Source organism: Zeugodacus cucurbitae, chromosome 6 (genome assembly GCF_028554725.1).
Source record: "Zeugodacus cucurbitae isolate PBARC_wt_2022May chromosome 6, idZeuCucr1.2, whole genome shotgun sequence".
Lineage (NCBI taxonomy): Eukaryota > Metazoa > Arthropoda > Insecta > Diptera > Tephritidae > Zeugodacus > Zeugodacus cucurbitae.
Window position 1 is genome coordinate 52823825 of NC_071671.1, and position 27485 is coordinate 52851309.

Genomic DNA, 27485 nt, shown 5'->3' on the forward strand with positions numbered 1-27485 from the left:
AGTTGCTTTCCCAAAATGATGAGCGCTAACTAGCTACTCACTAGCTTTTGCTGACTCACTAGATCGGGAACTAGCAAGCTGTTGATGTTCTCCGCATACCAATGTGTATACATATTTACAGACATTCAAATATATATATATATATATGTATACGAGTTGTGTTCAAAAAATAACGGGAATTTTGAAATTTCCAATTCTCAAATTTTTTTTCTAGTTTTTATTATGTATTCGTTCGAGCTTTTCGATTTTCATTTCTAAAAAGCTCACACTTACCGATATTTTCGAAAACACCTTGAGGAAATATTTTTTCAAAAAATGAAAATTCCCGATATTTTTTGAACACACCTCGAATAAATATTTTTTCGAAAAATTTTAATTCCCGTTATTTTTTGAACATACCTTGAGAAATTTTTGTTTTTTAATTAAAATTCCCGTAATTTCTTTAATACAACTTGAAAAATATTTTTTCCAAAACACTGAAAAATCCCGTTATTTTTTGAAGCACCTCATATATAAATATATAAACTAACAACTACTCTGCCTCTATATTATGTGTGTATTTGGAAGCTACTAGTCTTCTGTTGCGTTGTTTGTGCGCTCGTTTTAAGTTGGGACGAGTTTCCAAGCAAGCATGTTCTCTTGCCAGCTGCTCTTCCACATGCGCGCGGGCCTCAAACTAGCATGAAACTCGCACTGTGAAGCTCAAAGCCAAGCGCGCTCAAAGTATAAATGCCTGCGTTGCCGCGCGAGAGACTTCATTTCAAAACGAGTCTACAGACGTGTCGAACCAGAAAGTGTACTTAAAGTCTCAAACGTATAAAAAAAAGAAATATATTTGGTGTGCTTTTTTCGTTTGAAAAAAAAAACTAAAGTTAATAAATAACTGCATGCCTGGCGCATAGTAAAGTGGTGAAAAGTAAAGCTATTTTTATCGAACTCACAACGGAAGAGCATACAGCGCCTGCGTGTGTTTGTATGTATGCTTGTAAAGCAAAAAAAGTTTCGTTTATAAAAAACAGCTTCAAAATAAAATCAATAAAAATTTAGTTGCGGACTGTTTCGAAATATCGATCCAGCAAAACCGTTAAACACCACGAAGAAGCGACGACTTACCTAACAACAAAACAACAATCAACACAATTTCGTTGGATTTACGACACTTTCTTGTTATTTTTGGAACGTTTCGTATCAATTTGTTTGTTCACACTAAATTTCGTACATAACTCGTATATCGTGTCTGCGAAGCGACGTCTTCGCTAACAACAGATAAAAGCACAGAAATCGATTTGTGGAGGAGAAGTGGAACTGAGAAGATTCAACGAATAGACGAAGAAAGTATTTCGCAAGACGGAACTGGACACACAAAGAGAGGAGGTCAGTCGAAAGGTAGTCCAGAGGTCAAACCTTGCGCATTTCAAACGTTCGAAGTTGAACTCACGTCGCCGCCGTCATCCGGTTGAATGCGTGTGCGTCGACTCTATACATATAGATACATATTAGATGCGCGCCGGATATAACGCTACAAAGCGATTGTGCAAGCGGACAAAGCTAAGCCAACAAAGAGACAGCTAACGCCATCGCAGCAAATCGAGTGAAAAAGAAAGTCAGTCGCGCGGTGCAGTGAAATTGTGCGAATGCGAGAGCATAAAGGAAAATAATAAAAATTTAAAAGTAAAAAATTAACAAAAAATAAGAAATAAAAAATTAATTTGAATAAAAATTAAAAAATAAAAAATAAATTTCAAAAAAAATTAATTTAATATAGAAAATTAAAGAAAAAAATACAAAATTTGTAAAATAATATTTAAATAAAAAAACTTACTAAAATAATTTAAATTTTTAAATAAAAAAAATTAATATCAAATTTCAAAATTAGTAAAAATTTCAAAAATAATTCCAAAAAAGTGGCAACTCACAGCAAATAAAAGTTAAAATAAAAAACTCAATTTTGTCACATCTGTCTTGCGTTGTTATACAACTGAAGTGTTTTTTTGTTTTGAAACGCCCTCATTTTTCGAAAGTCGCGCTTTTTGACATTATTTATTGGCGACGAACGTGAAAAAAACAACAACAAAAAAATTTAAAATAATAAAAAATCACAAAAACAACACTAGTCACATATATAAAATCAACCAGCATATCAACGACAACAACAAAAATGAGGAACCTTAACAACAACAACAGCAGCCAGCGTACTGCAGCGAAAGTAATTGCAACATGCCTCATCTTGTGCGTTTCCATGCAAATGTGCTGCGGCTCGGCGATACCGATTTGGGAATTTTTGACGCGCAATGAAAAGGTAAGCGAAAAATACAACAACAATAACTAAAGTAAATGAAAAATGCAGCATAATTTTACTTTGCATTAAGAAAGGTGTGTGTGTTTGTCTGAATATTAAGTGTAGTCATAAATAAATACGCGCAACAAAAACAAAAATACAGACTACAACAACATGCCGTGCATAGTTCGCCATCACTCGGTTGAACGAAAATATTGTAATTAAGTTGTTGTTTTTGTTTATTGTTTTTTCGATGTACTTTATTTTAATTCACATTACCGCCGTTGCCGCCATTGCCTCAAAGTAGGATGAGTACACACACATACTCGTATTTCAATATAAATACATATATTTATAAAAGTATGTACGTTTGTATGTTATTTAGTTATTTATTGTTTTTAACAAGTTTTTGTTTTTATTCAAAAAATTTTTATCGCAAACTGGTTTTAGTGTTACGTGTTTAAATGAATTTATTTTTTGTTTTTCATTTTTTTTTCGATTTTCGTTTTTGATACTGCGTTGTTGCTGCTGCTGCTGATGATGAGTTTAAGCAGCTTTCAGTTAAGGACTAGACTTATTTTCTTACATATTTAAATATTTGTTGAGGCTGTTTAAACAAAGCAAAGCAAATTTTCTTAATTATTGAAATTAAGAAATTAAAAATATTATTTTTCAATGATTGTTGTTATGTAAAAACAGATTACTCATTTTCAAAATTTATTGAAGCGATTGTGAATGCATTTGACAGTTATTGCAATTAGGCGGCTATATTAAGTAAATATTTATTGGCGACATTAAGAAAGTATTATTTTGAAAATTTTGGAAATAATTTTTTAAAATTTAAAATTCTTTTTTAAGAAATAAAATAAATAAATTTTTTTTCTTAATTTACAAAATTAAAAAAAAAAACAATATTATTATTTTCAATTTGTTGGGTTAGTTTTAATGAGTTATAAAATTAGTTTTTATACTCTCGCAACAGAAGTTGCTAAGAGAGTATTATAGTTTTGTTCACATGACGGTTGTTTGTAAGTCATTAAACTAAACGAGTTAGATATAGGGTTATATCAGGGTGACGAGACGAATCAAAATCCGAATGTCTGTCTGTCCGTCCGTCCGTTCGTTCAACGGATAACTTGAGTAAAAATTGAGATATCTTGATGAAACTTGGAACACATATTCCTTGGGTGAGAGGGTTGCTTTCGAAAATGGGCAAAATCGGACCACTGCCACGCCTACAAAATAGCGAAAACCGAAAACACATAAAGTGTCATAACTAAGCCATTAATAAAGTTATAAAAGTAAAATTTGGAACAAAGGGTCGCACTAGGAAGGGGTATATTTAGATGTATTTTTTTTGGGGAAGTGGGCGTGGCCCCGCCCCCAAATTGGTTATTTGTATATATCTCGCAAACCAATAAAGCTATATAAACCAAACTTTCTGCAGACGGTTCTCTTACCTACCCCACCACACACCATTAAAATAGTTGAAAACGAATAATAACCACGCCCACCTCCCATACAAAGGTTAGGTTGAAAATTACTAAAAGTGGGTTAACTCACTAACGAAAAACGTCAGAAAGACTAAATTTCACATAAGAAATTGCAGAAAGAAGCTGCACTCAGCTTTTTTTACAAAATGAAAAATAGGCGTGGCAGCGCCCACTTATGGGTCAGAGACCATATCTCAGGAACTACTAGACAGATTTCAATGAAATTCGGTATATAATATTTTCTTGGCACCCTGATGACACGTGTGAAATCGGTTCACAACCATGACAACTTCCCATGTAACTCAGTTTTGAACTCCATCTTATTCCTTCACTATATAATATATACATAAGGAACCAATGAAGATAGCGAAATAAAACTTTACACAAATACTGTATATGACCTGTGGCATCATTTGTGAAAAAATTGTCGAAGTCGGACAATAACTTTTCCAAGCCCCGAATATCGAATATGAAGAATTCAGTGCCCCATGGTAATTTTTCCCCGAAAATTTCAGTAAATCTCTCAGGTATCTTAATTTAATTAGGAGGGAATATTTTTCTTCTAATAGTGTAACTTCCCCTAGCTCTAATATACCTATTTATAGGATTTTCAAATTCTTACTTGTTTTTAATCTCAATTTCTCTAAATATTGAAATTAGAATTATTAAATTTATTTCTTCTGTGAATGAGATTATATATTCTTACGCAACCAATAACAGTTGCGTTCGTTCATCCGGTAATATGAACAGCATTATGTTCAAAAATATAATAATAGTAATATTGCTATACAAAAGACCATCTGTTGTGCGAATTTTAATATATATTTTTTTAATTTTGACTCGAGCGCCATCTAGCGGATGTGTGTGTGGCCGACCAATTCCCAATTTTTTATGCTAAATTGTTTGGCCCATACTGGTCGATGTCGATGCTGCAGCCGCTTAATCGGTCAGACTCTACTCATTTATCCACATCAAAGTATCAAGTTTTCCAAAATATCAATCAGCAGAATTACATACATAGTTTAAAGATCCAATACGAAAATATCATTCAAGATCCCTAAGAAGACATTTATTTTTTATTTCGATCATTAAGTTCTACCTAAAAAAATTGTCTACTATTGAAAAAATTCTTAAATTTTAATGGCAGTATCCCCCGCATAGTGAACATATATGCAATTAAAACCAGTTCTCGAATAATTCAAGCAATTTCCTTATTATGACAGATCACTTATGGGGTTAGGGAAGGTAAAAACCAATATTACACCCAATTAAATCGTTTTATTACAAAAAAATATATAAGAGGATCATATAGGGTTAATCATTCCCTCCAACGCTTTGGCAGTGCTCAAATGACAAGTGTCAATGATAATTACGTCAAAAACATAGTCTTACTCTGCTATTTAGGTTAGGTCGATACGTTCTAACTAACTTTGATAAGAGAAAATGAAATATTTGTTATCAGAGCTCCGATTAAAACAAGATGACATAGATTTGCTACAATTATTCGTAATATACATATATGTTTAAAAATGTCCTTTTCCTCCTGATAAAAAATTGCACGCAAATTTAATAGCTCCAAAAACAAATGTCTGTCATTTTTAGTTCGTCCACCTAACATCGATCATAAATACCGACTACTTAAGGAGTAATTTGAGTGAAAGTCCTATATTGTGATAACTAAAATGATGAATGCGGTTAAACATTTCCTCAAAATTATGGGCAGTGCTCAAATGATATGTAGTTATGTTTCAATATAATCGGCTATAATGGCTTAAAGCGGTTCCTACGCCAAATACATATATATATGTCTAAATATATTCTCACTCCCCTATTTAGGTTATTTGATTTGTTCTGAAGAACTTAGTAATAATATAATAGAAAATGTAATGATTATTATCAAAGATCTCATTTAATCAAGTCGGCTGCGTTCAGCATCTCATCCACAATTGATAGTAATCTGAAATATATAATGGCAGGTATGTTATATCGCTGTAGATACATATACATATGTTCAAGAATTACCATATGCAACTAAGAAAAAATTGTACGAAAATGTAATAACCTAGAAAAGACTTTAATTTCGAAGTGTCCGCTTAATTTAGGTCAAATATGCCGTCAGTAAATTAAACATTAGAATAAATCCGGTTACAAAGTTACAAATTCTCATTGATAGCCAATCAGTATATTCAAAAAATGCAGCAATGCCTAATGTAACAAAACCACATTTTTCAAAAGCTGTCCCCCCTTGAAGGGCATATTAAGCAGCCAAATGCATTTATCACATGAAACAAATTCTATTTAAATGCATTCAAAGACAACCACTAATAAACACCATTTGTTCGATGTGATGTTAATAAGATGACATGAACAAAAAGATAACAAGCGTAACAAACAAAGCGCTAAACAAAAATGTCGACGCCATTTAATTAATTTATTCAATAATCTAAGCTGTGTCTTCAGTGTGCAGCAAATGTTGTTGCGCTTGAACTTAAACTTCTTTATTTGCATTTGCATGCTTCTGCCATAATTCAACTAATATAATAATATCTATAATAAGCGTTGAACGTAGGCGAGTGTTGACCCTAAATTTAGTTTATACACCTACTGTCAACTGTTTAATAATTCATAAATATTTGCACATATTAATAGAATTAAAGCGAGACATAAGGTCACGAAGTCAACAGCGGCGACGGAGAAGTAGTCTTTAAGCAACACGATTGACCCAAAAAACATTACGAGTATCCCATCCATAGCAAGCAAGAGCCTTGCACTGGAGACCTTAACTGCCGCAACTGTGCGACGCATTCTTAAGCATACTACAATATAGACCAGCAGCATGAAATCGAACGAAGGAAAGGTTATAACATTTTTTAACGAAAAATTGCATGAAAAATGCAAATTAGGCAGAAAAAACTCGTGTTTTTTTAATGCTACATACTGACGCGATTTACATACATACATAAATATATATATACATACATACATATGTATACCCATTTATATGCACATTCGTATTGCCGCTTTCATCGTTGCGTCGTTTGCGCTCTTCATCAATAAGCCATTCAAATGCAAATATTGAACCAGTTACAACAATAAAACTCAACTCGCCGTTAAAACACGAGTGCAAAACGTTCGAAAAACACGCAACGGAATAGCAGTTAATTTGACTATCGCATTTTTTTGTATAGGTTTGCATCTCGCCCATACACAGCGCTATTCATTGACTTGATTATGCTAAATAAAGCGGAACGAAAAGGTTTAACAGCAACAGCAACGGCGGATAACATACGGTAAACCGTTAAGCGTTGTCCACACTAGTATCGAAGCGTTGATAATCAGTTGAAATCAGTCAGTTCAGCCTTATGCATTCGAAATTATGATATCACTCATATTGGCATATGCATGTACAGAATTCGATGTTGAATTTGAAATTTAAGTGGCTTTTGATTTCGATTTTGTTTTTGTGAATTTCAATTGCCGCTTTGAATTGAGTCGTCAGACTGGCTTTGACGTGCTGTTGTTGTTGTTCGTAGTTGTGATGTTGCTGATTTTATCATTGAACTCGAATCGACTTATCGCTTTTTTGTGCTAAGTAGACCTAAATTACTTGAGAAGAATGCAATGGCATCAAAGTCATGCATACGATGGAGATACAGACAAACCGAAATAGAAACAAACATACATACAAACATTCATATAAATATAGAGATATATATAAAAAAATACCCACAAAGCAACGTCGTTTCTATCGCATCGTGTTACACAAAACGTCAATGCCAAGGTAGCGTCGTCAGCATTGTCATTGCCACCCGGCTCTATTCATAGCAACCTGTAAAAACAGCTATTCATCGTGGGATTACTTACATACATGCAAACATACAGATGTGTACAGATATATATTTATGTATGCACTTTGATTAGTATGCTTGTGGAAGTATCTATACATGCAATTCCGGTACATAAATATTATTTTTTGTGGTTATGCGACCCCCTTATTGTTCAATAAAAACTATAAAATTTCAGTTTATTACAAATAGTTTGTATTGATAATGCTCTTTAGACTGACATACATGCATAAATATATAAAAATATGAAATTTGGACCAGGACTTATGACTCTAGTTCAATGTTGTTGTTGTAGCGGCAGAAAAAATCACCGAAATAATTTTGAGAAATGTTGTCAAGTTGACAGTCCTGTTTCAGATAAAAATCAAGGTCAGTACCGGTTACTCTAGGTCCGTACTGGTAGACCCGAATGTCGTGAGAACGATTAACTACGTATTATAGCTGATTCGTTGAAGAATAGTAGATAAATAATTAGCCCCTTCATGTGAAGAAATTAAGACGATATTAGCCATAGAAACGCTGTCATCTGTCCCCGGTATTTTAACACATAGGAATATGCATTGGCTTAGAACGTCAAACCTCCGAGTTTTTCTCAAAAAAATATTCTCATGTATGTATGTCAAATTATATTAGACATATGTGAGCCTTTCAATAGGTTTTTAAAATTTTGAAAAAAATTTTGAATTTTGAACCTTTAGTTCTATGCAAGAGTTAGTAAATTCGACTCCAATTTCGACTAACATCTAAAAGTTGTCTTCGGATAGTTTTTAGACTTAGCATTTACACCTTAGAGGTCTGCTTATAATTTGCAGAACCCTTTGTTTGTCGGAAGAACTCGACCAATCACCTAGAATAGAATAGGAGTCTTAGAGGAAAGCACTGTAACCTGTGGTCTATTGTGCCCTTCCTATGTCTATATTCACTCCATCAGTCCCAGGTCTTATATATATTCCAGAATGGTGCTGGGAGTGATGGTTTTGTTGCTAAGTCCCAAAATTTTACTCCTGCGGATTTTGAATATTGACAGTTCAAATTCTTCTTGAACTCTAAAAAATTAAAGAGGTTCTGGAACTAAAATTTACTACGTATTGTTGGTATTATTAGTTCATATTTTTTTTTTATTTCTAGAGGAATTATCATACAATACTAATGGTATAAGAGGTAATAAGTCCTATAGTGCTTGAAACAATCACTCTTTTGGGACGATATTTTGGTGACTCAAAAAAAAGATAATCTTATCGATTGATCATGTCAGTCTAAGACTTGACGCAGACTACTTTTTGTGGGGCTGAGACTGGCTAGTTGGTTAGTTATTGACGAGTATCAGTTATGCTGAAAAAAGTATGACTAAACTGGATCAAAAAGGCCACAGTTCACATAGTAATACGTCGGAAACCTTAATTTTTTCTCTATTATAAATATTTCCTACGAATTATTTATGATGAATAGAGCAATATGTCTAAAAAATATACATAACTTGTATAGTATCGAGTACTTCTAAATTATAATTTTTAAGATTTATAGCAAACTTTAATCTCCCACAAAAACAGTTATTGCACCGACACTGCCATTATACGTGTACATACACACAAAGTATTTATGTTTACATTTCTGTACAAAGATATAATTTTCATAACTGCATCGTGCCACCTGTCTAACTGTCGATTGTTCCACACGGTTGAACGTTTGCATTGAACTTGACGTTGGAAATTTTATATAAATGCTTTTAAGCAATTATATGTATACAATACATACATATATTGTAGTTACAGTTATTATACGAACAATGCTGCTAACAATAATATGGCGCTTGCAAACATGACGGCTGTTAGGCCGATTTTATTATTGAAATTGTGGCGCAAGACTAACTGTCTAACTAAACTTTTGAAAAATAGAGTAACCAATTTTCAAGAAGTCTTGAGTAAAAGATTTGTTCATAAAATTGATAGAAAATAAAAATTAATAAATAAATTCATAGAATTCGTAAGACTTAATTAGAGGGTTTCGAACCAAAGTAACTAAGCTAACACTTATTTTTAGATTTCTAAAAAATTATACACATATAAGTTACTACTTACACTAACAATTTTACAATAACAATAGAAATAACAAAGCCACAATTTTTACGTTAACTGTAAATCGGCAGTGAATGCCAATGCAACCAAGCAGATAAAAAAATACAACAGTTAAAAAATTTTAATAGAAAAGTAATTGATAAAAAAATAAAAAGATATAATAAAAAAAAAATTATTAAAAAGCAATAAGCCAAATAAATGAAACACTGCAAAATGCTGTGATATATTTGAGCTAGTCTGTATGTACATTTATATGTATTTATACCGGCTTAGCCGGTCCATTAACGGTGGCACACGCGAATTTGCGAACTGTCGACTCTTTATTTTTCAACAGCGCCAATCTGAAGTCTTCAAATTAAATATAAATGGCATTAGCTATAAACAGGAACGCTCGCTAATCATAACTAGTATAGCGAAGTCAGTGTTGTTTTTGCACACGAAAAAAAAGCGATAGGTCAGTAGAATACAGTGAAGCATCAAATCAAGTTTATTGCTATAAATAATTCGCCAGTTTCTTTTAAATAATTATTTACTAATTTGTTGAAAATAGTTATTTGATTTGTGACTCTTAAGTTTATAATTAATCGGTGAAATAAAAAAAAAAATTACTACTACTACATATATACAATCAACTCGATATTTATACCCTGAATAGGGTATATTAAGTTTCTCACGAAGTTTGTAACACCCAGAAGGAAGCGTCGGAGGCCCTATAAAGTATATATATAAATGATCAGTATGTTGAACTGAGTCGATTTAGTCATGTCCGTCTGTCTGTCCGTCCGTCCGTCTGTCTGTCTGTATATATACGAACTAGTCCTTCAGTTTTTAAGATATCGTTTTGATATTTATGATGTTATTTTCACTTCAAGAAGCTGCTCATTTTTCGGAACTGTCGATATCGGACCACTACATCATATAGCTGTCATACAAACTGAACGATCGGAATCGAGGGCTTGTATGGAAAACTTCCGCATTTAACTATATATCTTCACGCAATTTGGTGTGAGTTATTGTTCATAAAAATAATTTAATCTCCGAAAAATTGTTCAGATCGGTTTACTATAGCATATAGCTGCCATACAAACTGAACGATTGGAATCAATAGTTTGTATGGAAAATTTTCGCATTTGACGTGGTATCTTCACGTGGTATCTGACATGGATTACTGCTTAAGGTAGTAATATAATCTCCGAAGAAATTGTTCAGATCGGTTAACTGTAAAACCTTAATGTTTCTAGCAAACAACCCGGCTAAAAAGAATTAGTAAAATGTTTTCTTTTTTTACTTACTTTTTCGTACGACTTTGGATTTGCTTAAACACATAGGTACGAAAAGAAATGCACCTGTGAAGGGTATATTAGCTTCAGTACAGCCGAAGTTAACGTTTTTTCTTGTTTTTGAGAGATTTCAAATCGAATAATTTTAATAAAGCTTGGTCTAACGGTGTAAACGATTTAATTTTACAAACAGTAATTTAACAGTAATGTAGATTGCTAGGTGTTAACCACGCCTACTGCCACGCACACCTTTACGTATGACAACAGGCAGCTGAAGATCGAGTGCACCTTGGGTAAAGAAGCAATTCAAGTCCAACTTGGACGCGTGTGTGCATCACGGAGTGAGACATCATTCACACTTATGATCATGAATATTTTTATATATACTACATATGCATGTACATATATGTGCTTAAATGTCTCTCGAGTAAATTGTTCGTTAAACAAACTGACGCATGCTGCCGAGTATGTCCGCAGGGGATTGGGAACTCTCAAAAGTCAATGAAAAATTTTAAAGCGTTTTAAGGCGTCAAAGTATGAATAAAACAGTTTAACTATGTATATATATTATATATATATTTACATGTATCTAATCTATGTAAAAAATCAGTAATAAACATATCTCACTGAGCAATCTGTTAAATTATTGTATCTTGCGGTTTTTCGTTTTAGATACTTTAATTGTTTTTAAACCCTAATTACATATACAAATACATATGTATGTATGTTAATATATATGTATGTTTGTAGGTCCAGCTAAATGAATTATGATATCCAACAGGTGCGTCGTGTATGTTATAATAATCATCGTTTTTTATTGAAACTCGAAGGTCGCACGAGTCATGTCGGCAAATTTGTTTGCTATCAAAATGGGCGTCATATGACAAGTGAAATGACATTAAAAAGTAAAAAAAAATAAAGAAATAAAAATGATACATAGTTCATTTTAAAGTATGCGTAGTATACGGTTTATTACTGTTCTTAATATAAATATACAAAATGTGAATCAGCGAAAGCTTCAAATAGTTTTTTACAAAAGTTATGACAATAAATTACTGTTTTTAGAAGAAGCGCTATCGATCTTTAAAACTTGGGAGCTTCTTAAAATTGCTTAGAGAAACCTGATAGATGCTTCTATTTCATTTTTTTTCGGGGGTTTAACAATTTCTGTCAAAAATTTGCCACTAATACCAAAATTTTAAAATTTCAATCCATATATTTCCATCCAGGAAACAAGGCAAAGGCTTCATTTGCGAACTTCTACTTGGTGTTTTTTCGAATTTTCTTTATTAAGTCTTTAAGGGGTTATATACAGTTAGACGGCAGAAAAAAAGTGAATTTTCCAGAATTTTTTCTGAGAAAACTTTTTAATTTATTGATCCGAAAATTTATACACATATTATCTTTTAACTGTATTTTAAGACTTAGTACTAGTAAAAATATTTATTTGAAAAAGAGCTACAGCTGATCTCCAGGAGCTCTTCTCAAAAAAGACGTTTTGCGGTGACCACTCGGAACTGGATCAAATGAAATTAAAAAACCAAACAGATTTCGTTAAAATAATGTTAAATCTAGAAATTAATCGAAGGAATAAGCAAAATAAATTTTTTTGACAAAATGACGGTTTCTCAAAAAAAAAAACAATCGATTCTTCACCGGAATTTCGGCCTTAAATTGTTTATAAAAAAAAAAATATTTATCGGAGAGAAAAAATCTTCGATTAATTACTAAAAAATATATTTAAGAAGGTCGTGTTAAAATTTGAGACTAATCGGTCTAGCCGTTTTCGAGTAATGTTGGTCACCGACTTTGAAAACACCATTTTGAGAAAATCGCGTTGTCGCTCGGACCTTGTACTTCCAAGCACTCTGAAACGCCTTTTCAAATTTGCTTGTAACTTTGAAAATATTCACCGGAACAATTTGAAATTTTCTATGTGTATTCTTAAATATATGTACATTAAGAAAATGAAATAAAAAAAATCGATTTTTTGAAAATTCTAACTGTATATAACCCCTTAATGTTAATATTATTACCCAAATCGTATATTTTAACCTCCCTTCTCACGAGGTGTGCAGTAAGGAGGTTAATTTCAAATAGTCATATAATTTATTCGTTCTGTAAATTCAAAATAATGAATATAAGATAGAAAATCGGAGTTGACAACTGATATCAAACATCTAGAATACGATTCTTAACTCAAGAAATAATCATACGCACACCTTTTTAATGCCTAACTCAATCTAGTAATAGGTTCCCTCAAACAATTCGAGAACTGGGCATGTTTTCTAAAGATCGACATATTTCTTCAGATTTAAAATTTCTCGTTCATGTTTAAGACCCACTAATTAAGTCATTGACTTACATTAACCTTAGCTTTATCCATCAGGCAACCATATTTTATCAAAACATTGTAAACAACTGATGTAGGAGAAGTAGCGTTACTTTGAGACCAATAACTTGAGAACGATTGGATGGAATCTTGTGAAACTTTGACATTTTTCTAGTTAAGGTTAGGAATTTAGATCAGAATAGATAGTTTTTCAAACAACCTCATAATCTCTCGGTCAGACCTAATAGATCCACAGATAAAACTTAATTGCCAACAGAAGATGTAAGTCATAAGACAACAACCAGTTTTATATTAAGATCAACAAATTTCTCTGGGTTAATATTCCTGTGACATATTCAAGACCCACTAATTAAGCCATTGACATAAATATGTGTATGATAATATTAATTCTAAGAAAGATTATTACCGAAAAATGCAATATTTTTTCGTTTTGAATTCATTAGCATAAATCAGATTCTTGTGATACCGAAAATCCCATAAAAATGTAATCGAGTTCATTAGGGAGCCGCAAAGCTGTAATACTAAATTAAAATTGTTTAAATATGACGCATTTGCAATAAAAATAAAAATTGGTATTTTTATATGGAACAATGTCGTCATTAATACCACAAAGAAACGACCAGTCATCTTTTCAAATTGTTGTTTTCTCTGGCTTTTAGAAAATATTTTTAAGTGCGATTTCTGCTTAAATGCGAAGTAAGAAAACGAAATAAAAAACCAAATCTCTTCAGATCTTAATTGAAAATTATTGGAAAAAGCTATAAAGTTGGTGAAGCACCACAAAGCCAAACAAGTGGTCATAAAAAATTGATGAGGGATCCAGGTTCTTTGTTACCTAAGTAAATGTAAACGTTTCCACACTTATATGTTGGTAAGCTCGTATTCCTGGAATGTTCTCACATGAAGCTAAGGGATTAGTACAAAAAATATGTTTTATGTTTTTTACTTTTTGTCAATAATGCCTGAGAACGGTCTTATATTTTTTGCTCATCATTTTTTTTCAAGCAATTTCAATGAAGTCAGGTTTTATTGTCTTACACATTGTAACCTGCTGTTTTATTCCCAGGCTGTCAGGTCTGCCTATATACTATATAAATGTATGTATGTATGTATATGTTTTAAGCTTAGCTCTGCATAATTATCATTCCATTTGGATTCGATATAACTATTAAAAATTATTATTGTTTGTTCTACACACGAGTATAGAAAAATTAAAAATCTATACATAATGACAGAACGTTTTCTCTGTTTTTTATTAATTTTCTTTTATAATTATGTTTTTCATTCTTCTCACCGTTTGCAAATTAGCTTAATACACCTCCTCACACGTAACTATGTGACTGCGCAGTGGTTCTAAAAAGAGTTCTTGACTTTTTTATTTAATTTTTTCTAATTTTTTTATTGTTTTATTTATTTAAAATATTAAACGTGTTGAGTGAGAAAAGCGCTTGAAATTGAAATTAGAAAATGATTCGTGTGTAGCAAATTGGCGTGTAATTAAGTTAGTTGCAGATGTAATTGGTTTTGGCAGGCAAACTGTCAGTTTGAGCGCATCATTTCAGACAACCGCTTTAGCTATGCATAATTAGTTGGAGTTGCGAGTGAAAAATGCGCGGTATTTTAATGGATTTAAAGTTAAATTAGAAGTGATTACTGGTGTGATTTACATATCCACTGAGTACATGTGTAGGTTTGTGTTAAAAAATAGCATGATATCAAAAGAAATAAGAAGAAGAAATATAATACTTCTTATTAACATATTTTATCTGAAAGACCACCACTATTATGATTGAATTAACTCTGTCTCTTTTAAGCGACCGTCAAAAGAACAATCACTAAATGAAAAAAACATTTTGGCTTTAAATGCTATTAAGAGATTTCATATTTATTATAGAAAGATTGGTGTGTTCAAAAAATAGCGGGAATTTTCGTTTTTTGAAAAAAATATTAATTCCTTCGTCTACATAAATGTTGTCCCCTTCAAAATAGTCGTCATTCGATATTATGCACTTATGCCAGCGTTTCTTCCAATCAGCGAAACACCAGTCAAACTCGGTTGTTGGCATCATATGTGGTGAATTTGAAGGCTGGGACATCGTTACAGTGTATAATTTTTGGTCCAGAATTCTCGAACAAGCAACGAATTGTGAACTTTTAACAAACGAAAATCGAAATGCTCATAAAAACGCGTCTAACCTTACCGGCTGTTACAGACAAAGTTAGCAAATAACACAGCGGTATCCAGATCAGAATTATGTTGATTTTTAAAGGGAAATTCTTTATTCCAAATTTATTGTTAAACATCTAAGACTTCGAAACATCACCAACATGTTTTAATCTCGAGAGTTTTATACCAAGTTTCATTGTAGCTTTGCGAAAGATACCACAGCCCCGAATTGCTCAGAGATATTAACTATAGGGAATTTGATAGCATTACCCTCTTGTTTGAAACATCTATCTTCAACGATCCCACCGCTTAACAATATTCCGAACAACCCTAATTTCTATATATTTTTTTAGAGCTTCATAATAATATCCCCAGCAATATTGAATCGATCACCGCATTAACAACGATCGCCAACAAAAATTTCTGCTCTGAGACCAGTTGAATTTTGCTGGTGTAACTAATTTTTAATAAGTAATTCAATAGGTTGAACTCGAAAATAGTGAATACCTTTTGCTTACTCCTAACACTTTCATAGTTAGTCGACGATGCCTCTGATCTGATTCGATTCATGTATTGACTATTTTTGCCAACTAATTGTGGACATAACTATTATAGTCAAAAAAATTTTGAAACAAGACTTCAAAGAGCCATTTCGACGCAAATTACTCTTTTACCTTAAAAATCTGTTCATTTATTTATTTTCCACTTCATTTTGTTTTGATTTTCGCTTCAATTCATTAAAATAACTTAAATAATTAATTACAAACGCATATCCTACACTAGCAGCGCAGCTTAATATTGCGTTGCGTTGCCGTTGGTAAAAGTGGCGTCTTTCATTTTTCTTTTACTACGCTACATTGTTTATTATTGTTTTTTTATATAGTTGCTTGTTGCTGTTTTGTCGTTTTTATTGTTCGTGGTCAGTGTTGTTGGTTTGTTGTTAATGGGGTTACTGACCGACCGCATTTTACCGCTATACAGCGCACTTATGAACCAACACTGGCTATTATAAGATCATTTTTCTCACCATTTGCATAAATTTATTGCACCGTTGCCACACGAAGTTAATGCCGAGTAGTTATTCGTACAAATACCCATGAGGTATTTAAGTAATATTAAAAGCGTTTATATTCATAAATAATTCACACCTTCAATGCGATCATTAAGCAAGTGATATCAACCGCATTATACAATACATACATACATACATGTGTATCGACTTATTTATTTATTTATATAATTGGGTTCGCTATAAGTGATATTGTCGGCTGTCGGCTGTCAGTAAAAGCGGATACAAAATCGAAATTTTCGATATTTCTTATTAAATTTATTTAATCAATTTATAGTCGGTTTTTAAATATGCATTTTTAATGATAATTTATGTAAGTAAAACAAGCCTTTAAGTTATGGCTTTAAGTCAGGTCTAGGACTTAAATGCCTGGCGATATACTTATGGTGTTCATTAATTCAATAGCTATAGCCTTTTGTTAAACATTTCTACAATTACTACAAAAAATACTAATACATAAAAAATACTAATATATTTTGTTGGTTGTTCCTTGATCGACTTACATATATACTTCTGAAGATTCGCGAATAAAAAATATATTTACATCCAATATTATAGAAAATTTTATCTTTTTGATTTGGAATAGCAAATCGATCGAGAATATATGAATTCAATGGATAAGTACATCTAATTTTTAGGAGCCTTAAAGAGATATTGTTTCTTCTTCGAATCACATTATAAAAAATCAAAGTTTTTAGAAATTTTCTGTGATTTTTAAAGTTTTCTGGTAGATTGGTCGGATTTCTGGTCTTAACAGGCTATACCAGTTATACTATATAGTGAAAGCGGTAAGGTCGTATCTTGAATAGTTTTTGAATGACAGCGTTCTAAGGAGCGACTGCTAGCGGGCTTAAGCCTATATAATCGAAAGTTATTTTTCTCGAAACAACTTTTCTCAAAACTGCTGACATCATAACTCAATGAAAAATTGACCGATTGACTTCAAATTTAAAATGAGTATTCTTGAATATATTTACCTACAATCTTTTTGATTGGTTGAAAATTGCCAATTTGGCATTTAAAAAGACACCATTTTTTTAACTAAAAAATCGAAATTTTTTTCAGAACTACGCCATTCGGTCAATTTTTGATATTTTTCAAAAATCATAGGTCATTGTATAGGAAATATATTTAACTTTAATATCCTTTTTGAATTTTTTTTCAGCAATTTTTTTTTCATTCGACCGGATTCATGTCATGTTAGGTAACTTTTTTTTTGGCACCTCCAAAGATAGCATATAACTTCGTTATTTTTCAATATTAAAAAAAAAAATTGAAATGTAGCTGAAAATATACTTTATTATGTGCAACAAACTTCGAAACAATCGATCGAGTACTTTCTTCACGAAAATCGCCTAATTTTTCACAGGTTACACTGGTATAGCCCCTTAAAGGCATATAACTGAATTTTTTTTATGGGTTTTTGTTATAGAAAAATCATCACTCGTTCGTTTTAATGTAAGGTGTATGTAGTGTGTTAAAAAATAACGGAAACTTAAAAATTTCATTTCCTAAAGTTCAGTTATCAAAAACATTTTCGATGATAATATGTATTCCCTTGAAGTACGATAAAATTTTCAGCTGTATTCATTGCTTACTATGCCTCAGCCTCCATATTCGCCAGGCGTGACTCCGTATGACTTTTCCCGCTTCTAAAAATAAAGAGACCCTTGACGGACTGCCGTACTACAAGAATACGAGAAATCGCTGAAAGAGCCAAAGGTCTTCTCAAAAATCGAGTTTGAGAAGTGTTTCGACGGTTGGAAGAATCACTGATATAAGTGCACAAAATCGAGTGAAGACTATTTTGAAGGCGATAACATTATTATTGACGAATGGATAAATATTTTTTTTTTTCAAAAAAACGAAAACCTTACACCTCGTATTATACGATTTAGTAGTATGAGTTTATTACTGATTCATAATCACATGGGATACGAAATTAAAACAAAAAATCACTAGTTGTGCATAAGGGTATACTCGTAGTATAGTATATAGCTAGTAAATCAACCTTAAATGAAATTATTTCAAAATATAATTTTTGCTTTAATAAATTCTTTAAATATTTGACTATTTTCTTATGAGAAAGTGTTGCAAGAATTATGTGTGATATTAAAAAATATGTTTTGTATAATAATATACAACATACATGTTTGTCTACATATGTAAACACAAACATATTTATTTATTCATATATGTATGTATGTCTAAGAAAATGTACCCTCATAACCATTGCGCAATAAAATAGCGACACCTCTGCAAGCCAATAGTTTTTGGCTTAGTTTACTGCCAGCGATAGTTAGTTCAAATGAAAATCACGTACGGGTTTAAATAACTGTCAATACGAGTGTTGGCGAACAAAGAAATCACCCACGTTCGCGAACCCTCTACAATATGCTGGCTGGGCACAACTTACATACATATGTATTTACATATACATATTGTAAATAGTATTGTTACTGTTGGCATGTACTCCCGCATTCGATTGAGATATGTAAATGTATATATATTTATTTACATATGTATGTAAGTGGATTTGGCAACTTTTTGACATTTGTTTCATCAACCACGCCAAATAGTCACTTATACGCCGTGCCGAACACAAAAATTCAAATACTTTTGCATTAATATGCCAGCAACGGTAAATTGTGAAAATTTCAAAATTTAAATTTACCAACAGTCAATATCTCTTCATTAGGGTTGGGCAAAATCCTAGAGGTGCTAAGAAAAACAAACAGTTAAAATAATGATGGTAAGGTTCCAGAAACTCAGCACATAGATCACAAATGTAGATGAAATTTATTCGTCTGAAAAATCCATCAGGACAACAATATAATAAAAATCAATATTGTGAAGTTGTTGTTATTGTTATAGCGGTATACACTTTTCCTCAAACAAATTTGTGAAATGCTGCCGGTTTGACAGCTATTAGCCGGTTATAATTCCTGGTAGAACAGACTCTCGAGGGAATAGATTGATTTTCCTTACAGTGCACCCTGGATCCCTATAGAGTCTACTACAACAAACTTAATTTCAGTAACTAAGATATGTTTGGTTCTCAAATTTGAGTGTTTAAGTCGTCATATATGTATATAAAAGAGATAGAAAGACTCTACCTTGCCACTATGTCTATATAGATAGTATTTTCCAAAAATCATGCCATAAGGTGATTCTTGGATTATTCGAGAGATATATTCTGTGAAATATTTAGAATTCAGTGCAAGTGAATGATTTATATAATGGGATTAATATGCTAAAATGCAGGAAATTTGAATCCAAAAAATCATTTGAAAGGATAAAGACCCAACTGAAAGTACTTAATACAGTGCTAGAGTATAGAAGATTAAATGAGAAAAAACTGACTTCATTCGATGGATGTTTCAATTAAGCTAGAAAGCGCAAATCTAAAAGAAGAGCTGTTACAAGAACAAAATTAATCGGAAGTTGGTTGTCTCACCAAAAACATCAAAAATATTTGCGATCTACATAGACTTCCTGTTGACCAACTTTTTTGTTTGTTTCCAATAACTCTTCGTAAATATCTTAAAATGCTTTGTTGCTATTTTATATATTTCAAAATCTTAGTTCTATATTCTTAGAAATTCCAAAGTTGGTCGATGACGTCTAAAATGCAAACCGGTTAGAATATACACGACAGTATGCCGTTAGTTTTTTCACTCAGATGTATCAAGCTATTGTTGCTTTTCTTCTATTTCCGCCGTTCTATTTATGTAAATATATATTCAACACATGCTATAAGCTCTTAATATTTACGTATGCAGATCTTGTGCGCCGAAATATTGTTTGCATATTTTATTATTATTTTTTTATTAAAACTGAACACTTAGCACTTGTTGTCGCATTGTATGCTTCGTACGAAAAGTGAAATTGAGTCTTAAATCAAAGTGCGAAATTCCCCAATTCCGTCATCCGGCGTACAGAAATGTGTCATCATCAGCACAGATGCTTGACCGGCTTCGGCGAAAAGAAAAATACAAAAAATCTTTGAAAATCCCAAACTGAGCAAAGATTTATCGCGCGTTGTCTGTCCGTCCATCTGTCTGTCTGCCTGTCTTTAATGCTACCGCATGTTTGGATCTTCCAGCTGCCGTTTTGCAAAATTCAAAATGCGAAATTAACACAAAATGACACGCTCCGATACCTTAACAGAATACATAATTGCGCATGCGCACAAAATTCTTCTTTTTCTGCCATAAGGCAGCTCACACTGACACATGCGCGCAAGCAAATCTGCATATATGCAAGTGTGTGCGTATGTGTTTAAGAACCACTGAACCGAAAATTTGATGGAGTAATTCCAGCATATTTGCATTGCATGTAGTTGAAGTCCGACGGCGTAGTCGTGGTCGGGAGCTGCGCAGCACGTACTTTGCCATAGCTGTGCAGAGCTATTAACATATATATGCAGGAATTTCTGTCGGTTAATTTTAGCCGCAAATGACTGGTAGTTAGCAAATCAGTAGCGCAATCCAGCCGTGTAGCATCATTTCATTATTGTTATTGTTGTTGCTATTTTTTCTTTATACCTCGAGCGTGCGCAACTGGAGTAGATTTTTATCTGCATGTTTAATTGATGCTGATGCTTATTTCTATGTGCTTGTTCTAAATACCTATATATGGAGAGTATGTGAAGTATGCGACTAACGAATGGTGGTTCTAGAGTTCGAAACCCAACTGAAGCATAGTTATAGAAAATAACACTTTAACAAGCTCCTAAGTGTATTCTGTAATGAAAATTTCTTTAATTTATTAAAGACAACATAATGTCCGGTAGAATCCTCCATTTGATTTGTTAATATCAAGGAAGCATACTACTACAAAAACTCGACAAAATATCTAATAAAATGCTATCATTAATTCCACCATACGGCAAAATCTACTTTTTTTCTGGATCAAAGTTTTATCTTCAAAAAAACAAAAAAATAAAAAATTTATACATCGAAAAATATTTAGCCCCTTATATGACGGATGTAATATGAGCTTGATGAATAAATTTTAAATACCATAGAATTAAGATTAAGATTAGATTTTATATATAATTTGGATTTTTTACTAGCTATATCATTTAATTAATTATATTTTAAGAAGTCCTTTTTTCGTACTTCGAATCCAAATACATATTTCAATTATAGAGGCTAACTTCGAAAATTGGAGAATACAATTTTTTCCATCAAATTTCCTTAGGCATCTTATCTTCTCAGAATGGATATGATATATAAAATAAAATAAAAAATCTTAAAAATTCAACATAATGCTACTAACATAAACATCCTTATTACACCCATATTCTTCAAAGAAAAATTAAAGTACAAATGTTTTGAAATTTTTATTAACTTTTTTATGATTTCTTTAAGGTTTTTTGAATTTCGATGTTATTGAATGTACTTTTTTTTTGCACCCAATAAAATATTTTCGGAAATATATATTGCTTTTTGATATCAATTTCCGGTTGCAGTCACATTGTTGTAGCAAGTGGCGCCCATTAAATTAGCGTACCTGACCAGAATTATATAAATAATTGATTATTCTTTACATGTCGAGTGTAAAGTTTTCGTTTGGAACAATAGACTAATAAAAATATAATAAAATTATAATAAAAAATAATTATTTAGAAAAATATAAAGTGAGATTTTTTATATGGGAGACACTTCGAAAATTTACACGTGCTCGAAATAATTGAAATACAAAAGTTATTTTCCATACAAAAATATATTTTTTGAAAGTACATAAATATATTCCATAATCTTTATGCTATGGGGTTTTCGTACAAATTTACATGATGTGAAATATTTGAAATACATATTTTTTTTTATATTTTATGAATATATGTACATATGTATTTCCTAAATTCTTGGATTCGTCACTTTTTGCCTCGTTATAATAGAATTATTTTCTCTTGTCGAAAAGATAAAGCAACAATAAAGTAATATAGTTAAATTCGACGCAAGAGAGTCTCAATAATTTGCCATAATTGCTTGCTGTGCTCTATTTAATTTATACCAGTTGTTTGTTCGATTCGCTAGTCTTCAAGTTTTGGGCAATAGCAGTTATTAAATAATTTATGGTACATTAGTCTTATGGTAATTTGGTACCTATGATAGTAGTTGCCGCTCATTATTTAGAGACTGATTTGGAAAGTGTTCGATACTGTACCCGATGGAGGAAGCCGCGGAAGAGGACGACCTCCACTCCGATGGAAGGAACAAGTGGAAAATGACCTGGCTTCACTTGGAGTTTCCAGTTGGCGCCAAAAAGCAAAAAGGAGAAACGAGTGGCGCGCTCTGTCGGATTCGGCTATAATCGCTTAAAGCGGTTCCTACGCCAAATATATATATATCGTCCCCTCAATATAACAATAGCGTATGTGCTCATACGCCATTATTTTTTATTGCATATTTAGAATCTCCATCATTGATTCTATGTCTGGTCAAAATTTCGTCAAATTCTACTTCCACAAAGTGGGTCAAAATGTCATTGGAAAAATGGTGTATAATTTCATGTTCAAAAATTTAATAGACATCTGATTTGACAAAAACTTTAAACTCGATTTTCTCAAAACCCAAAAAAAATATACGCTATTGTTATAGTGAGGGGATGATATATGATTTGGAAAGGCTGACGTATGATATTTTCAATAATATCTAAATGTCGAGTCAAAACTAAAATTAAATGCAATGTTTCAAGAATTTTAGGCTCTAAATATGTCGACATCTAAGACATTGTTAATGACATTGGATAATTTAAAAAAAAAATATTTTAAATTAACCCGGTACTGTCCAGAACTTTTTCCGTTTCAGATTTTCTGATATGAAGTACAACTATGTATGTATTTTGACCGCCTGAGCTCGAAAATGAAGTCCGTTTTACGATTCATTATATAACTTTTCCGAAAAAAGCGAAAAACCAGCGCAGTTTGTAGTATTGTAGTGTAATTTTCAAGTTTTTTATGAAAATATAGGGATACATTTTGCGTTATAGGGATAATATTGATTCGTTTTATCTTTTAAAGCAAAATCTTAAGTTATACTAAAATCATTTTCCTCATTTCTATTGAATAGCTTTACAGCGATAATGCTGGCAAAGTATCTTAAATTTATAAAAGATATAAGTTTCTTAACAACTGATATCTAAGATAACTCACAATCCACATTTGTCACACACTTATTGGCATTTATCACAAATATACTATAAATATCTGCACAGACGAAGGTACTAATCAAGCGCAAGCACTTATCAACACAAAGAAAACATTTTACACTTTTTATCAGAAAATATATTTCACACTGCAGTTTACTACTCGCTCAAGTCACATCCGCCTTCTTATCAAAAAGCGTGTAAATAAATAAATATAACTATCAATTATTACAACACAACTTTACACATACAATTACAACAAATATAAATATATAAAAAAAAATATTTACTAATCCACACAATTCTCTTTCACTCTCTCTCTCTCTCGCCCCACAGATGTCGTATCTCTACTCGACGTTCGGTCAATTGGTCAGTGTGCATTGCAAAGCCACCGCCGCCACCACAGCGATGCCAGTGAACGAGTGTAAGCGCGATTTGCTCGCCTATGGCTATGAGAAACTACAAACGTTCAGCGACTCACAACTGGATCTGCTGGATCCATATCAACGGGCTGCCAATGAACTTAGTAAGTTGACAAGTGTAATGGAAATAAAAATGTATACTTTTTATAAAACTTTAGAGAAACAGTTGTTGGTGGGCAATGCTTGATAACAAGCGTGTTTGTTTTTATGTCTTTATATCTTAGATATAGATATAGATATGTCTGGTATCCGTGAGACAATATTTACAAGATGCCGTTTAATTGATTTCCGCAATAGCTTTTACTGCTAATTGTGTTTGTCCATTCATCAATTTTATTGTGCAATTACATATATGAATGTGTATCGTTACAGACATTTTATTTCTAAATTTATTGAAAATACAAAAATATTGTAAGGTCTCTTACAACTATTCTTAACTTGTTTGAAGGTTTCTATAGAATTTAGAAAATCGCTCATTTTCTATTTGATTTTATATGATATAAATCAAAAGGTCAGAAAGCAGCATAAAGTACCAAGTGGATTCAATACATAAAAGTATGTGAATCGCTTCATTTTCGGTGTATATTTGATTATACCAGTTGCTTGTTCGATTCAACAAGCCATTATTTGGGTTCTAAATTCAATTATTTCTCATAAAGCTATTTATACACAAATGTCTATTTGCCCAATTAGTCCGATTATCAAAATTTAATTTTTAATTTTTTTATTATTTATGTTGATATAAATGGCCCTGAAGTACGCTAAAATTTTCAGCCATATTCATATTCATTGCTTCTTAGTCTGTAGCAGCCGCTAGGGTTAGGCGTGTTCTTATGATTTTCGTTTGATTTGATTTTTTGTGAATTCTTGGACAAAAATAATACTGTAGCGATGTCCCAGCCTCCGTGTTCGCCAGACATCATAGCTCTGTGTTACCCTTTTCTATTTCCAAAAATAAATAAAACCTTCAAGGGCCGATAACCTTACAAGCATACAAGAAATCGTTAAAAGAACTAAAGGCTATCCCCAAAAATCGAGTTTGAGAAGTGTTTCGACGATAAGTAGAAGCTGGAAAAAGTTCATAATATCGAATGGAGACTATTTTGAAGGCGACGAATGAACAAATTGCTTTTTCCAAAAAAACGACAATTCCACTTATTTTTAGAACACATCTTGAAGAAATACTTTTTAAAATAAAGGAAAATTACCGTTATTTTTATCAAATTATAATCCATGAGCATTACCTAAAATTTTAATTTCTGTAGAAGGATCGATTTAATGATGAAAGCTACACTTGTTTTAAGCACAAAAAATTTAAAGTTTAAACCCTCGGCTGGATCGTTTTTGAATAATCAATACCTTAAATCTGTCTTCCCGAGATATGGTAACCAAATTTCACCTCACAAAGATTCCATGTTACTACCGATCCTATAAAGACGAAACGGATGAAGAGTATTAAATACTTCATTGAGATATGTAACATTTGGCTGTGATATTTAATCTGCTATAGCGATGTAGACCATCTAATGATAGAGAATCTAACAATATCAGCTGCCTTTTTTAGGTTAAAGGATTATTATTGATTTTTGGTTATATTTTGATAACAAAATATTAAGGAGAACTTTCTTAAAAGGGCGAAAACTCAGTTACGAATAACGGTCTCTTTAACTGCAGTTTTAATGCATGATAACTGTTCATTGACCGCCTACAAATTTATCCCAGCTCAAGCACGACTTGAGGAATTTGCATAAATAATTATGCATGTAATAAAAAATGTATGTATGTACGTCTGTATTACGGAAATGTTCTCCCTATAATTTTTTGCATAAATTTGCAATTAACTTGACACGATAGATAGATAGATGCGCTGTCTGCTTGACACATTGTTGCAATAAAAGTGCCGGTAAACAGTTATAAAAATAAATATTTTTATTAGCAGTTAGTATGATTATTATTCCTCATGATCATCACTTAAACAGAGTCTAATTTTTAACACTAAATAAACAATGTTTGTCCCACTGTAGCATTGTCTAATAGAGTCGGTGAATAATTGTTATTTAATGACAAATAAATAACTGGAATTCATGCGTCTGTTATTGTCTGCCGCGATTTTTACACCCTGTCGACGCCCAGTCACAGTTGTAATGCATAATTAATGCATTAACTATTAAATTACAGCGCTAAAAATAGCTTTCTTTGTAATAATGGAGATATTTTTCATTTTTCCTTTACAGTTTGGTCTTCCATCATGCGCAATCATCCAAGTTCAACACTGATCACCACACGCAAACCTTTGCCAACACCCCCTGATTCTTCACTGATCATACTCACACATCAAAAGCCTGCCAACACAGCTGCCGCCACTGGCGCACACAGCCAGAATCCACTCTTCGACGGTGAAGGCGAGAACAAACATAAATTCGCAATGGATATGGATATTACCTATGGCTATGGCAATGGACAGACAGATAATCTAAAGACTTCCTCCACGGAGACTTTCCTCAGTGGCCCACTCGTGTTTCGTGTGCGTCCCGATGGCAGCCCAGTCGAGGAGGATCAAAACAAACCGCTGCCACGTGATGACGATCTGGAAGCCTATCAATTAAGTGGCACTAGCGCAAGTAATGGTGCTTCAAGCGCCGCTCAGGTCACGCCTGCGGTTGTTGGTCAGCCGAAACATCGCAAAATTGCTATGATCAGTGATCTGAAGCAGCAGCATTTGGCCTCGTTGGCATTGCAGCGTGATTTGCAACCGCCTTATGAACCAGCACGCGTACGCCGCCAACAACAACAACTATCTACAGCTGGACGTGCAATTCCACTAACACAATCATTCCATGCTTTGCCCTTTGCTGGCTACTACTATGCCAAGGGTCAGGCGTAAAATTGCTTTGAATCCGAAGAGAAATAGAAGAAATGCGAGCATAGCAGAAAAGTAGCTTAGATAATCAACATTAAGCTTAATAATTTGTTGTGGAATTCAGGCGCTACAATTTTAATATGGAATTTTTGCCTTGAAATCAAATCATATTGTTCGTATAATGTTTTATTGTTTGGAAAAGTAGTTTTCTAAAATCATCATCAATCATCTATAAATTACATAATTTTACTAAAATGAGTATAGTTTAAAGTTTAGTTAGTAAAATTATTGGTGTGTTTGAGAGCTTGTGTATGGTATTTTTTTATAACTGTATGTTTGTGTGTATTTTTAAGTTACTTGTAAATTAAATTCTTCAATTTTGTTTGAAAATTTAGTTTTAAGCCACAAATCTTATTTTATACATTTATAGACTTACTTGTGGTACTCTATTGAATTTTGTATATCTACAAATATACTATAACTAACGA

General features: G+C 32.3%; 1 protein-coding gene across 1 annotated transcript; it reads left to right on the plus strand.

Moving 5' to 3' along the window:
• The first annotated feature begins 1808 nt into the window (after positions 1-1808).
• On the plus strand, positions 1809-27485 carry LOC105212616 (rhythmically expressed gene 5 protein). Its single transcript, XM_054233531.1, has 3 exons — positions 1809-2299; positions 24052-24241; positions 26372-27485. Exons 1-3 carry the CDS (start codon positions 2159-2161, stop codon positions 27019-27021), a joined length of 981 nt encoding a protein of 326 aa, XP_054089506.1. The 5' UTR covers positions 1809-2158; the 3' UTR covers positions 27022-27485.